The 15,361-nt window shown below is 38.9% G+C and overlaps 1 protein-coding gene across 1 annotated transcript in view; it reads left to right on the top strand.

The window, feature by feature from the left end:
- Usp47 (ubiquitin specific protease 47) overlaps positions 1-15,361 on the top strand; it is a 507,668-nt gene that overhangs the window by 57,567 nt on the left and 434,740 nt on the right. Inside the window, exon 3 of the mRNA XM_089246367.1 lies at positions 1,622-1,762. Coding sequence (XP_089102493.1) covers positions 1,622-1,762 — 141 coding nt within the window. The remainder of the gene's footprint in view (positions 1-1,621; positions 1,763-15,361) is intronic.

Here is a 15,361-nt window from a genome sequence, read left to right as displayed (position 1 = left end):
TTCAGCAGTTGCCATTTAATAAGAATTTCCAGTATTTTCAAGAGGAAGCTAGTCAAACTCACTTGACGATAGTTTGAGACAGTTTCTCTACTTTACCCTTGTGAAAAATATTAATTAAGCAACTTTCCAATCTCGTGAGACCATATACCCTTAACTACACAACTCCTATAAATCTGTGGAACCAGCAAAAGTAGTTCATTTCCTAAGGACCCTGGACTAAATATTATCTGGTCCTTATGTTTTGCTAGAAGATAAATTTTCAAAAAGTTGTACAACTTCTTCATTTTCACATTGAATTTCATTGTGTTCCTTATCAATGCATGGTTCATCACTATTTGGCACATCACCTTGTTTAAAAAATGACTTAAAAATCATTGAATGCCCTAAAGATGTTCTTATTGCTTTCCGCCCTAGACTCTGTTTTGTCTTACTTTTTTACCAAATCCTACCAACAAAGTCAGTGTAATTCATTTTAATTGGGGAGGGAATCATTGATATATTGGCGAATAATACAAATGTAGTAGATTGCAATTAAGGATTCTGCCAAAGCAGGGATTGTATCGTTTTCAAGGTTATTTGGGTGGTATTGGGTAAGTACAAACTGGATGTGGACCATTTAATTTATTAATTTTTCAATTGCTTAGTTTGAGTGTTCAGCAAGTGGAGGAGTCGTTAGCATTGTCTGTCTGGGTAGAAAAAATTAGAGATGTGAGGTGAGAGTATTCTCGTGGATGCAAAAATTGGATAATAATCGAGAATATTCATTTTTCTTTTAAATAATTTAATTTTTTTTACTAATTTTGTTTATATTGTGAAGTATAAATCAGTTTTCATTGCCTGAAACATTTACAACAAAACAATTTTTGGTATAATCACCCCCAATAACAACTTTAGTTCGAGGTCATGATGAGAGGTTTTAAAACCCTTTTTTTTTTTAAATTAAAAACAATGATTATTTCAATTAGAAGCATCATTGCTTTAACTTTGCTTGTGAACTACTTGAAATTGTTAAGAGATCAAATCAAATTTATTCTTTTAATACGCAACAAATTTTGGATGTTAGAGACAAATAAAATCCTGTACAGATGATAAAAAAAATTGGGTTTTTTTTGGGAATGTTTAATATAATATACAATATAAACAAAACATTACGAAAAAGAAGCACACATACTAGGCAAACAATTTTTACTTATTCTTTGTATTAATTTACCCCAGAAATACCATAGGTTCAGAAGAAATGGTAGAAGTAGTCTTACCATTATTTCATTAGGTTTTCACCTATCTACTGTCATTCCCCTATGAAAAAATTAGGAGAAAAAATGGGACAAACCTGCATGCCATACAACAGTTCGGGCTATATACTTTTTTTTACTTCAGGGAGTATTTTCTATTGCAGGTAATGCAACCCTTTGGACTATATGCAGAAAATTACTGTAACTTTATATTGACAGTGAACATGAATGTAGTGCTCAATCTGAGTTTCCAATATAGAAATTTGATAGAATAAATAATGATTAACGTGAGTGTTGGATCAAATTTTATGAATGAAACAATTTTTTAATGAAAAGGAATGTTTTTTCATGACATGTAATTGTCTTCTAAATACTTATATATTTTCTAGCCTGGTAAAGAGTTGGGAAGCTTTGTGTTTACCATCCTCTCTACAGCAAATGTAAATACATTGTTGGAGGTTGTAGGACGAAAGATATGTTACCATCCTGATTCTTTCAAGCTAGAATTGTTGAGGAAACCGAAAGCTCCTGTAAGATTTTCATAACTCATTTAATTTATCTTTATAATATTCTCTTGATATTTTTAATGAACCATTTTTAATGTTGTCTTACATAGTGCAATAGAAAATATTTAAAAAATATAAATATACAATTTCTGCATCTCAAACTTTTAGTTAGAGAATCTCTCTCTCTTTTTTGTGTGATCGCTCTTAGAAGCTGTTCACATACAGTTGTCAATGATGTTTTTTGCAATAGATAAACATAATAAAGTGGACACCGTTTATTGGAATCTCAGATAATGTAATCATTGTTGTCACTTTAGCAAAGTAATGAATGGACCAATTTCATAACATGGGGAAAAATATACAAATACAACGCCGCAACAGGCAAAATGCCCAACGAGGTGGCTGAGAAAAAGATGCCCATAAAAATATGGATGTCATATATTTCAAAAATATAGCAACCCAATCAAAAATGTGATTAACAAAAATTGTAAACAATATAGGCTATACACATGATAAAATATTATACAATGCCCATAAAGAATACTTAGGGTTGTCTTATTCTAAGTATGGATAGCTTCTCGATTTACCCCAATATGTTTATCGTATTTCTTTTTGAACGTGTCAATTGTGTTACAATTTACTACCTCTGGGGGTAAGCTATTCCATTTATTAACAACCGTATTAGAGAAAAATTCCCCGCAACACCATAGTCTTGCATTGTCCCTCACCAAATTGATACTGGTATCCCCTTGTAAAAGCAGTCGATTGGCGGTGTACTAAAAGTTCATGGTCCATCCTGTCCATCCCATTTTGAACACTTCGATCATATCTCCTCGACACCTGCGTTCATCCAATGTAAACATATTCAAAAAATGTAGCCTCTCTGCATAACTCAAGCCCCGTGTGCCAATAAGGACACGCGTAGCTCTTCTCTGCACCCCTTCAACCAAGTCTATGTCTCTCTGTAGGTATGGTCTCCAAAACCTTACAGCATACTCCAGTCCAGGACGAACTAAGCCTCGAAAAAGCGGAAGAATGACTTTAGGAGAACGCGAAGAGACCTTTTTTAAAATAAGACTAAGCATTCTATTCACTTTTTTGACCACTGCTGAATGAGCAACCATGCACTTATCAACGCTAAACGTCATGATATATATAAGTATATAACATATACTTTTATTCATTACAGTTGTCAGGACTAGTTTTTATCAACTTTTTTTTCATTGAAATTCTTTTCCCTGCATTTTAAGCTAAGGTTTAACCAAACTTATTTTTTTCTATGTAAGTTATTGCTTTCAGCTTGCAAGACTATGTAGGGGATTAGATGGTATACCCAACCCCTTCCTTTGGTGACAAACATTTCCATACTCAGGTCACAATGTCCTTATCAGTCCCTTATGATCTATATACATGTAGAGTTGCTTAACTTCCTATAGTGAAGGCAAATGAGTGTAACAATTGAAGAACTCTTTCTTCGGTTCATGGTCAGTTTATTTAAGTTCCAGATTCATAATTTTCACCTAAAAAGAAGACTTTCTTTATGGAAATTACCGAAAAAAAAGCACCATTATTTGTGATACACGTTTAAACAGTTTCATTCTAATTCCTCACAATGGCTGAATAAAAAAATCCGGTCTTAAAATAATATGGAAAATTTAAAAAAAAAATTGAACATTTTAAAATGAGTTATGAGGAAAAGAAAAAACTGAGATGTCCTGTTTTTGTTCGTTCTATTCAACCAAACAAGATGTTATGGTCATTGTATTTGATTCCAGAATTTGTTTTGGATATGGTTATCAATTGGTTATTATTATTATTAGAAACCCAGAGTTGTGATGTGATCACGTTAAGCGGCGTTCACTGTATTTGATTTGTTGTGTAACAAGTTGACTCATGGTAAATTAAAAACAATGACACAACAAAAGCTTATACAAAAATATGTCTAAGAAAATGAATGTTTTTTGAGTATTCCCGAGTCTGAATTATAGGTGCTAGCTGCTATCACAACGTCCTTCCATCCACAAAAATGTGATTGAGAATTTTAAAACTTGACATTTTGGCACATATCATCCCATACAATTAGATGATGTTTATTTACTGGTGTTTTTTTTTTTAAATTGATTCAACTTTCCCATTGAAAAATTCTCACCACAGCAAGCAACATAATAACATATATATATACACAGTAAAACTTCCATAAATGGCCATCTCCGAACAACAGCCACTTTGAATATGGAAAAAAAAGACCCCCCAATACATATCGCTAGGAAAAAAAATAATTTTCACTCTAATTTTCATGGGAGTCCCCCCCCCCCTCCCCCAGAATCTATAGGAAAAAAAGATTTTGTATGCTTTTTCTTTTCCTGGGTGCAAGTGCTGTATGGGTATATTGAAGGCTGTGGAAAGTAAGAAAGGGCTAAATTTAGAAAGGAGGAGTAAGAAAGGATTAAATGATCTATAGTTTGGCCGCAGGCCATGTAGGTGATCCTTAAATTGCCGTGGATCACTTAAAAGATATGAAGATGCATTGCGGACCACTTAATTGAAGTGAGAATGTGTCGTGGGTCACTCAAGTGATCTGGAATAGCACCCCAGTTCACTTTAGTGATCACTTGGTCCCAATCAATTTATGTAAATATCTGTAAATGTGCTGTTGCGCACCTTTCGGCACACAACACGACACAGGATCAATAACGTAAAAAAAAACATACGTTGTATAAACCCGCAAAAACCCAGGCCACCAGATAGCAAACCCGACCTATGGTTACAATGACTACACTCAGTAGATAAAAAACACATTTCAGAGAATATAGCAAAAGTTTATTCGGATAAAAGCTTTTCTTTTGAATAATTTACATACGTTTACCAGTATATTTAAAATCGATTATGCATGAGACAAAACTAGAAAAATTATTAATATAGGCATAAACTCTAAACGTTATTGAATCAGCTCAATACACTATCCAGTTGAACAGGGATATTGAGAGAACCCAAGGAAAACTGACTCACGCAGAGCCCTCTACACCGACATAAATATTAGTGACCACTCACCACTTGAAAGACGATCTCGAGCATGGTGGTCGGGTCCCCTTTCGGAACTTGCTTCTGGAAAACCAGCGCCTCACAAAATTCACATCTCGATGCGCGTCCCGGCCGCCGCTGTCAGTCGAGGAAAGAAAACCGAGCACCTCAACGAGAAGAGAAAAAACTAGCCCTCACAAATTCTATCCTGGCTCTTTATTTTCAAGCAAGAGACAAAGGGACCAATAGAAAGTCATGTAGATTTCTAATTTGCATATACTTAAACTTTTATTTAACTTTCCCTTTTTTTTGGTTAGACGACCTAAAGTCGAGCATAACATATGCCAAATGGGGGGGGGGTGAAAATTTTTTTTTTTTTTGAGAAAGTTATCAAGCTGACTCATCACATAGTATCGTATTTCTGTATAAACTATTTCAGATAAAAATTTTACAATTTCTTCATGACAAAATTTATAAAAAAAAAGGCATTAAAACAATTTCAACAATTTTAAACAGCAGGATATATACATCAATTTAAAACGTTTATCTTGTGGTCTCATCCTTTGAATATCCAATGCAATATTTTGAAACCACAAAATGAATCACGTTGCTCCAGTGTCCTCCACAACAAGTGTTATACAGAATTCCTAACCGGTAGGCATCAATCACATGTTATCTCTACTTAAAATAAAAATAGGCATTACTAACAAGATCAACACAGCATGTGCACTTCTACTGTACTCAGTTACAACAAAACACTTCTAAATATCTCGGGGTGTAATGTGATAGGCCTCCTCGTGGTGCACCCTGGGTAATGCTAAATCTATCACACGTCATTGTCATCGCTTTTTGTGCTCATATACTTCACCTTCAATAGCCCAGATTACATGTTTTTTTCTACACATCTTGCAGTACTTGTCTTGCGTCTCGTTTTGTCCTGTACATGTTTATGTCTTGTGTCCAACCCCTCATTGTGGACCCCGTTTAGGCGGGGAGGGGTCCTCCCAGACGGGGCGTTGCTTCTAGCGTATGCTCTGTCTGGGACGCTGTCTACCTGCGTGTTTGCCGTGCGCGGAGACCCGTAAGGCTGGAGATGGGGATCCTGGTTAGCCTGATGCGCTAGCTTTGGCCTCGGATTCAGCCGAAACGGGAGGCTTGGATTAGCCCCGTCCAGGTCAATCGGCTGTGGTCGCCTCGGTGGCTGAAGGGGTTACACTACTGGGCAGGTAGAGGGGCCGGGCCTGCCGGACGTCGTTGAGGTTTGTTGGTGCTGCTTCACGACGATCTTGGATCTTGAACGCGTCTGCTCGCCTGCTTTGGTGGTGTATAGCTCCCACCTAACCTGACGTTGCTACTAACCTTCACCGGTTACGTGTGCGCGTCCCCTCGTAGGGCTCCATGGTGGGCATGGTGGGTGGGAGTGGAACAATACCCATTCAAATATGGGAAAAACAAAAAATGCACCAAAACGTCAAAGAACTACTCTAAGTGAAACTATTGTCACAGAAACCGCTTCTTCAAATCTATCATCTGTCTCATTCTTCTTCTTGCATAGTTCTGATACCGATAAACAGCTGTCAAAAGTATCACCATTCTTGATAGATAAAGCTCTCTATGGCGCAGTTGGAACTCTGAAATCAGTGAAGGCTCTCCGTTCAGGAGACCTTCTCGTCGAAACTAACACTCCCAAACAAGCCGAACTCATTCAAAAGCTCACATCTCTCGGGGACATTCCCATAACAATCAAAATCCACCCCACGCTGAATTATTCACGTGGTGTCATCTCAGACCCTAACTTAATTAACATGGATGAAGATGAACTAACTCAGGAGCTAGCGTCTCAAGGCGTAACATCTGCCAAACATATCATGAGCCGCAAAGATGGCAATCTAGCTCCATCACGTAATATAATCCTGACATTTTCATCCCCAACATTGCCGAAAGATGTCAAAATCGGTTACTATAACCTCCATATCCGGCCATACATACCTAACCCTGTAAGATGTTTCAACTGCCAAAAATTCGGTCACTCACGAATGGCGTGCCGTGGTCAACCCACCTGCGCAAAGTGCGGCGAGAGGGACCACATTTCGGACAACTGCACTAATTCACCATTCAAGTGCGTCAATTGCGGTGGCGACCACCCCGCATTTGACAGGAAATGTCCGAAATGGAACGAAGAAAAAGAGATTCAGAAGATCAAGGTCCTAAATAACATCTCATATATTGAAGCACGTCGTCGTATAATCCCTAACCAAACTCCAATAGCTAGTAGATCATACTCTAATATGGTAACAAATCCATCAACAGCTAATACGACTAACAATGTCACCAAAGCATCCGTAACAACTCAGACTGAACCAATAGCTGATACATCAACTCAAACATCATCATCTAACCAACCATGTAATAATTGTGGCTGCTGTTGCTCTACTGGATTACGGAAGGAGTCCACCACCTCCGAAGAAGCAGGAAAAGCAACAGCGAACACATTCAAAGTAACTACAGCTACTAAGCCAAAAATCAATAGTGGAAATAAATCTAAAATTAAACTATTCAAGACCGGATATTCAAGAAAAGCCATTCAGAGAGCAAAGAAGCAGCCTACATTACAAAACATGTCACTTCTTGATGACAAATCAATTGGTGACATGGATCTGGATAATCCTACAGAATCCGGTACTACTCGCCGGAAATTGGACCGAAATAAGTTCAAAGACCTTGAACCGTCTACATCTATTTGAAATTTATGGCCAACATTATTCAATGGAACATTCGTGGTCTTAGATCCAATTACGAAGATCTCAAGGATTTGATCAATCACTATCATCCTGTTTGCGTGGCACTCCAGGAAACTTTTACGAAGCCCTCGGAGACATGGAACATCAGGCGACATTCCCTGTTCCGTATCAATTACGATGACGGGAGTAGAGCTTGCCGCGGTGTTGCTCTGCTGGTTCCACATCATGTGTCGTCGCGCGTTCTAACGCTGCGCACGAACCTGCAAGCCATCGCGGTGGAAATTTCTACTGGCCTAAGAATTACCATCTGTTCCATTTATTTGCCACCAAATGACACTATCTTACAGAGAGATCTAGAAGATCTGATTGATCAATTACCTCCACCATTTTTTCTTCTTGGAGACTTCAATGCTCATAACATGATATGGGGTTCTAACAGCAACACCCCTCGTGGGGAAATGGTAGAACGGCTGTTAGAAGACATGGACCTTGCCATCATGAATGATGGCAGTTTCACTCATTTTCATGCCCCAAACAATAGTTTCACTGCAATAGATTTATCGTTATGCTCACCTTCACTCTTGCCCAACTGGTCCTGGTCGGTTGATCCGGAACTCCACGGGAGCAATCATTTTCCTCTAGTGGTTAAGTGCCTTGATCGAAGCCATAGCATACCTGAGGGTCCTCCTCGGTGGAAGCTTGTGGCCGCCCGATGGGCAGACTTCACGGTCAAGGCAGAAATCACGGAGGATATGGTTTCGCAACCCGACGTCGACCACTGTGTCGACCTTGTCACCAGTTGTGTCATCTCTGCAGCAAATGAATCAATACCCAAAGTCTCCTCGAAACTTCCTAAATTTCCTAAACCTTGGTGGAACCACGAATGTAATCTTACTATTAAAGCACAAAAGAAAGCATGGAGTAGGTTCCGGCGGTATCCTACCCATGACAACAAGTTGGCATTTTTAAAAGCAAAGGCGATAGCGAGAAGAACCAGGCGCCAGGCTCAACGCGAGTCCTGGCAAAAGTTTACCACGGGAATCAATTCATCTACTTCATCTAAAGTCATTTGGGACCGGATCCGAAAAATCAATGGTCATTATCAGTCTCATCCACTTACCATTTTAAATACCAATGGCACTATCATCAGCGATGTGAGGGATATTGCGGATACCATCGCCGCCCATTTCGCCGCTGTCTCCAGTGATGCGAACTATCCCCCATCGTTTCATCCTATTAAATCATCAGCCGAACGTACATCGTACACCTTCCGGCCTTTTACACCGGAGGGGTACAATTCATTGTTCACCCTTCATGAACTGACGACGGCCTTGCAGCGAAGTCCTGACTCAGCTGTAGGGCCCGATGCTATTCATTATTCCATGATTCGGCATCTATCACCAGAATCACTGTCACATTTACTTATTTTATTCAATCGGATCTGGGTCAGCCATTCATTTCCTGACACTTGGCGAGCAGCCATTGTTCTTGCATTCCCGAAGCCTGGCAAAAATTCTCAGCAACCTAACAGTTATAGACCTATTGCTTTGACCAGTTGTTTGTGTAAGCTCATGGAACGCATGGTCAACTATCGCCTTATGCACTACCTTGAGGTTAACAATATTTTATCGAAACATCAAAGCGGCTTTAGACGGTTCAGGTCCACAACATGCAATCTATTACGCCTTGAGACATCAATAAGACAAGCATTTGTGAAGAGGGAGCATATGCTAGCCATATTTTTCGACATAGAAAAGGCCTACGACCGTACTTGGAGGCACGGAATTCTTTCCGACCTCTATAATAGCGGCTTGCGGGGCAACTTGCCCATTTTCATTAAGAACTTTCTTGCTCGACGCATCTTCCAGGTACGGATCGGAAGCACATTATCAGCTCCCCAAATTCAAGAACAAGGTGTACCTCAAGGTAGCATTTTAAGTGTAACACTTTTTATTTTAAGACTCAACGGGGTGTTGAACCAACTCCCGTTGTCAGTCACTGGCGCACTATACGTGGATGATCTGTTGATATCATATCAATCAGTGAATATGAGGTCAGCCGAGAGACAATTACAAACCGCACTAAACAAGATTAGCAAGTGGGCTCATGATAACGGCTTTTCATTCTCCGCTGACAAGACTGTTGCTATGCACTTTTGTCGGCGTCGAGACCTACACGATGACCCACAGTTGTTTCTCAATAACAATCTAATACCTATTGTAGAAAATACTAAATTCCTCGGCATCACATTTGACAAGAAACTCACTTTCAAACCTCAAATTGCGCAATTAAGAGCTCGTTGCATGAAGATGATGAACCTCTTGAAGGTCATCTCTTCTACATCGTGGGGAGCTGACCGTAAGTCGCTCCTCCACTTATATAAAGCTTTAATAAGATCGAAGCTCGACTACGGCTCCATTGTATACGGGTCGGCACCTCGGAGCTATCTGAGTGTGCTCGACCCGGTCCACCATCTCGCCCTACGAATTTGTTCTGGAGCTTTCCGGACGTCTCCAATGGAGAGCCTGTATGTCGAATGCAACGAGCCATCACTGACATCAAGACGCCAACAACTTTCCTTGAAATATTTTATCAAGATGAAGACTTTTCCAGATCATCCACTTCATCGTGTCATTTTTAATCCCTCATTTCATAGACTATTTGCTGCTCGACCTTCATGTGTTCCATCTTACGGTCTTCGTATGAGGGCACTTGTGGAAGAACTAGAATTAGACATCAGTCGTGTGGCCCCAGTTGCTTGGCAACTGGCACCATGGGAGCAGTCTCTGCCAGATGTCTCTCTTTCATTATCATTATACCCTAGAGCCACCACAGCAGATGTCATATATCGACAGATATTCTTTAGGCACAGGGGTAGGTACAACAGGTACTTCCCCATATATACCGACGGCTCCAAGAGCCCTGGCCATGTCGGTTGTGCCTACATCTGCTGTGAGGAGACATCTTTCAAACTTCCAGACACATTCACTATATATTCGGCAGAACTGTACGCAATCCTTCAGGCTCTACGTCATATACGACGCAAACGCCACCGACGATGCATCATCTATAGCGACTCTCTCAGCGCATTACAAGCACTGTGTTCCTGTACGTTTCACACTCATCCATTTATTCATGCCATTTTTCATGAACTGCATTACCTCATTCATCATGGTACCACAGTAAAATTTTACTGGGTACCAGGTCATGTAGGAATACCGGGCAACGAAAAAGCAGACACCGCAGCTCGAACAACAGCTAACATTGACAATAGCCTTTTGGTACCTGCCAGTGACCACTTCTCAATCCTCCGGGAAGTGATGCATCATCGCTGGCAGGAGCACTGGAATAATCAAGTTAACAACAAATTGCATGCCATCAAGCCCACACTTGGCCATTGGCGTTCGAGCTGCAGAACTAACCGAAAGGAGGAAGTTCTGCTTGCCCGGTTGCGCATAGGACACAGTCGTATCACACAATCATATCTTTTATTACGAGAGAGTCAGCCACAGTGCCCTCATTGTCAAAGTCCACTTACCATTGCTCATGCTTTTACTTGTTCATATCATCGTCATCATTTTACGACCGCTTTTGGTCAAAGTCATCTTTCACTTCATGACATTTTAAATGACCATAGCGATGCATCTCGCATTTTTAAATTCATTAAAGTCATTGGTTTTTATAACAAATTATAGTTTTACAATTCATGTCATTGTTTTACGTTTGTTTTCCTTTTTATATGTTTTAGTTTTTTAACACGACAAAAGGACATTTTTCTTATTTTTGTGTTATGTTCTGGCGCAGTTTGGCCAAATTGGTCCTTGCGCCAAAAAATTCAAAATCCAATCCAATCTAAATATCTCACAATTTAAACTTCGGAATCGCATTTCCTGCACCACATGCTCGATCTCAGAACTCGAATTTGTCATTATGCCATCCACATAAACTCGAACAAGACAAAATCTATCATGATCTCTCTGCCTCCATGAATTCTACTACAAGAAACGACTGAAAACGTCAATTACATACATGTGATTTCACAATAACTTTGCACTTGAGGGAAATTAAATATATATACATTATTGTACACCTTCAATAAAAGACATGGATTAGAATTAATTTGAATTTTAAGACCTTAAATATGATCCGTGGCGAGTGGTCCATGTAATGGCTCTGCGTGAACCCAACAAAAATTCAGTAATTAAGAATGAACACAAAAGAAACCAAAGTCTTACTGTTCTCAGGTACAGTTCTTGTATTTCGTGTACTACTCGCTCTGAGATAGCACCTGACGATCTGGAAATTCCAAACTGCATAACACAAAACAAGACAAAAACTCAAATAAAACACATATTTCTAACTCAAAGAAAAAATGTATGCATGGTTTTTTTTTTTTTTACCCAAAATTGGATTAATACCTTTTTCTAAGTCACAACGAAAAAAGTAACACCAGAGTATTTTTTAATACCTTCACAGAACGAAAACAAAACTAGAATATAATATATACATAGCACCAGTACAATTAAGACTTTACAATATATTCAAACACTTAATTAGAGCCATAACCAAATCTTTCATGTGGCCGCACCACTGGTCTCAAGGAATATCTAGACGAATAACGGCAAGGTACGGAAGATACGTGTATGAAAGGAAAAACTTCGGTCATGTCCACAAAATCATTAGGTCTAACCCGCGTATCAACTTCGGTAGGGTTATCCGAAGATTCTGCAGACTCTAAACTTTGTTTATCAACCAACCGTGGGTGAAACTTGATGAGACGATCCAGATGGACAACCTGAATGTCCCCAACATTTTCTAAATGCTGAATCTTAAAACTAACAAGTGAAAACTGTTTAACAACTCTGTATGGACCCTTATTTAATTTACACAATTTACGACTTAAATGTGGCCTCACCACTGGGACATGCAAATATACAGTGTCTCCAACACGAATGTGTTTATCTCTAGCCACCTTTCCTCTCATGCTCTCCTGCTTCTCTGCAACAATCTTCAGATTTTGATGTACCACACGAAAGGAGTTCCCCAATATCTTGGTCATTTTCTCCACAAATTCATGATAAGAGCTGGAGGACTTAGAAATTATGTCAGGTGTGAGCAAATGCAATGGGACCTGGAGCTCTCGACCGTACTGCAAAAAGGCTGGAGTGTATCCCGTTGAAGAATGAACTGAAGAGCGATGAGCCAGCAATGCCCACGGCAAATGATTATCCCAGGCGGTATGAGTTTCATTCACCAAATGACTCAAAGATTGTATTAATGTAGCATTTAGAGGTTCTACCATGCTGTCTCCCTGCGGGTGGTAAGCGTGAGTGGTAATCTTTTTGATTCCAAGTTTTGTATACATGTCCATCATTAACTGAGACAAAAAAATAGAACCACGATCAGTCAATATCTGAGACGGAATACCGTGAGAAGATATATACTTTGTTAAAACATTAACTATCATGTCTGCCCGTATATGGGGCACAGCATAAGCCTCAGGCCATCTAGTAAAATAATCCGACAGGACTACAAAATAGGAATTTCCAAAGTCTGTTTTAGGAAGAGAGCCCATACAGTCCATGGCCACACGTTCACCAGGATGAGTAGTTAGAGGTACTCTAAGAAAAGAAGACTTGTCCTGAGGTCGATATCCGCGTTTCTCAACGCAAGATGTACACGATGAGACAAATTCCTTTGTTACCCTAGCCAAACTAGGAAACCAATATTTAGATTTCAAATGAGCCAGGGTACGAAACCTACCTGCATGAGCGGAAGACGAAACATCATGTGCTAAAGACAATGCCTCATTTATATACAAGTCTGGCAAAACAATTTTTACAACAGATGGTACTTTCTTTGAACAGACACACAAAATATTTTCATAATAATAAAACGTTAGTTCACAATATTTTTTTGGGAATTTAGCTTGATCATCTATACATTTTTTTATGAATTGACAAAACTTGTCAGTACTTTGAGCTTGGTAGAGCTCTTCACTGTTATGATTTGGAACAGTATGTATTTCCACAAAAGAAACCGGCAACACTTGTCTTGACAAATAATCTGCGGTAATTTTATGTTTGCCAGGTTTATGTATGACATCAAATGTATAATTTTGTAATAACATTACCCACCTAGCAATGCGACTGTGGGGATCTTTTAATTTTAGCACATTTGACAAACTAGCCTGATCACAATATATTACAAATTTTGTTCCATATAAATAAGACTTAAAATGAGATACAGCAAACACTATAGCCAATAGCTCTCGTTCGACCGTAGAGTATTTCAATTCGGCTCCTTTTAACTTACGAGAAGCAAAAGCCACTGGGTGTCTAACATTATTTTCATCATCTTGGGCAATAATAGCACCAAGTGCCTGTGAAGAGGCATCCGTATAAAGGAACCAAGGCCTATTTACATCAGGTAATTTAAGACAAGGCCTGGAGACAATAGCATTTATAAGTGTTTCAAAAGCCTCTTGTGCCTCACTTGACCAGTGAAAATTTTGGTTCGATTTAGTTATTTCAACCAAAGGTAATGCCAATTCAGAATAATTAGGTACAAATCGGCAATAAAAGCCTGTCAAACCGAGAAACGAACGTACCTGTTTCTTATTTGAGGGTACTTTTAACCTCTTTATAGTTTCAATTTTCTGTGGGTCGGGTGTAATTTACCATCTGAGATAATAAACCCAAGGTATCTAATTTCTTTAGCTAAAAATTTGCATTTAGAAGGCTTTAGCTTCAAGTTATGCTTACACAATCTCTCAAACACTATTTGCAATTTACTCAGATTTTCCTCCACAGTAATACTAGGTATAACAATATCGTCAATGTACGTGGCAATTTGCAGCGGTCGCAACCCCGAAAGCACTATTTCCATCAAACGCTGGAAAGAGTTGGGTGCATTTCTCAAACCAAAAGGGACCCGGTTCCACTGGAAAAGACCATAGTCTGTTATAAAGGCTGTTTTATGAGAATCATTGGGGTGTATTTTCATTTGATAAAGAAAAGAAGAAAAGTCAAGAGAAGAAAAGTATAACGAACCAGAGAGAGAATCTATCATCTCGGACATGTTCGGTAAGGGGTAACTGTCAGGGACCGTTTTAGAATTTAGACGTCGCATGTCGACGCACAGTCGATGAGAACCATCCGTCTTCCTCATGTAAGGTTTTATTGTTACTTCCCGAATTATTTTTTATCCTGAAGTTTTTTGACAGCACAAGGAAATAAGACAACAACGAGTTCAAATCAAGACATTTATTCAAATTGCAAAATAAGACTCACATTTAAGCAAAAAACTTCGAACATCTTCGTTTTGCCCAGAAAATTTTAAGTTTCCCCAACCCCGTTGAATTGGAAAACTCAGCGCATTACTAGGGTTAAACGGAACTACTGGGGGAAAGATCACCTGAGTCTCATTAGCAGGATTACCGGAATTAATCCCGTCAATAGGATTAGAAAAAGACATATTCGAATCAATAGGATTCGTATAAGACATATTCGAATCTACGAAATCTGGTTCAATTTGAACCGACACATATCGACTGTCCACATTTCTAGGTGTACTATGACCCATACCAAAAAAATTAATAAATAAAATGTAATTTCAAATATACAAATGTCTCAACTCAGCATATTTCCAACTACTGTCAAAACTTAAACTTGAATCGGTCGAGCCCCCATTTTTTGTAACGTTTTATTGTTACTTCCCGAATTATTTTTTATCCTCAAGTTTTTTGACAGCACAAGGAAATAAGACACCAACGAGTTCAAATCAAGACATTTATTATATTTATAAAAAATTAAACACAGTTATAAAATTTAGTAAAAATTTTGCTAACAATATTAAAAAA

The sequence above is a fragment of the Pholcus phalangioides genome, unplaced genomic scaffold (genome assembly GCF_987345545.1).
Source record: "Pholcus phalangioides strain wild (caught in Gottingen) unplaced genomic scaffold, Ppha-v1.0 ptg000017l_1, whole genome shotgun sequence".
NCBI lineage: Eukaryota > Metazoa > Arthropoda > Arachnida > Araneae > Pholcidae > Pholcus > Pholcus phalangioides.
This window is presented reverse-complemented; position numbering and strand designations above follow the sequence as displayed.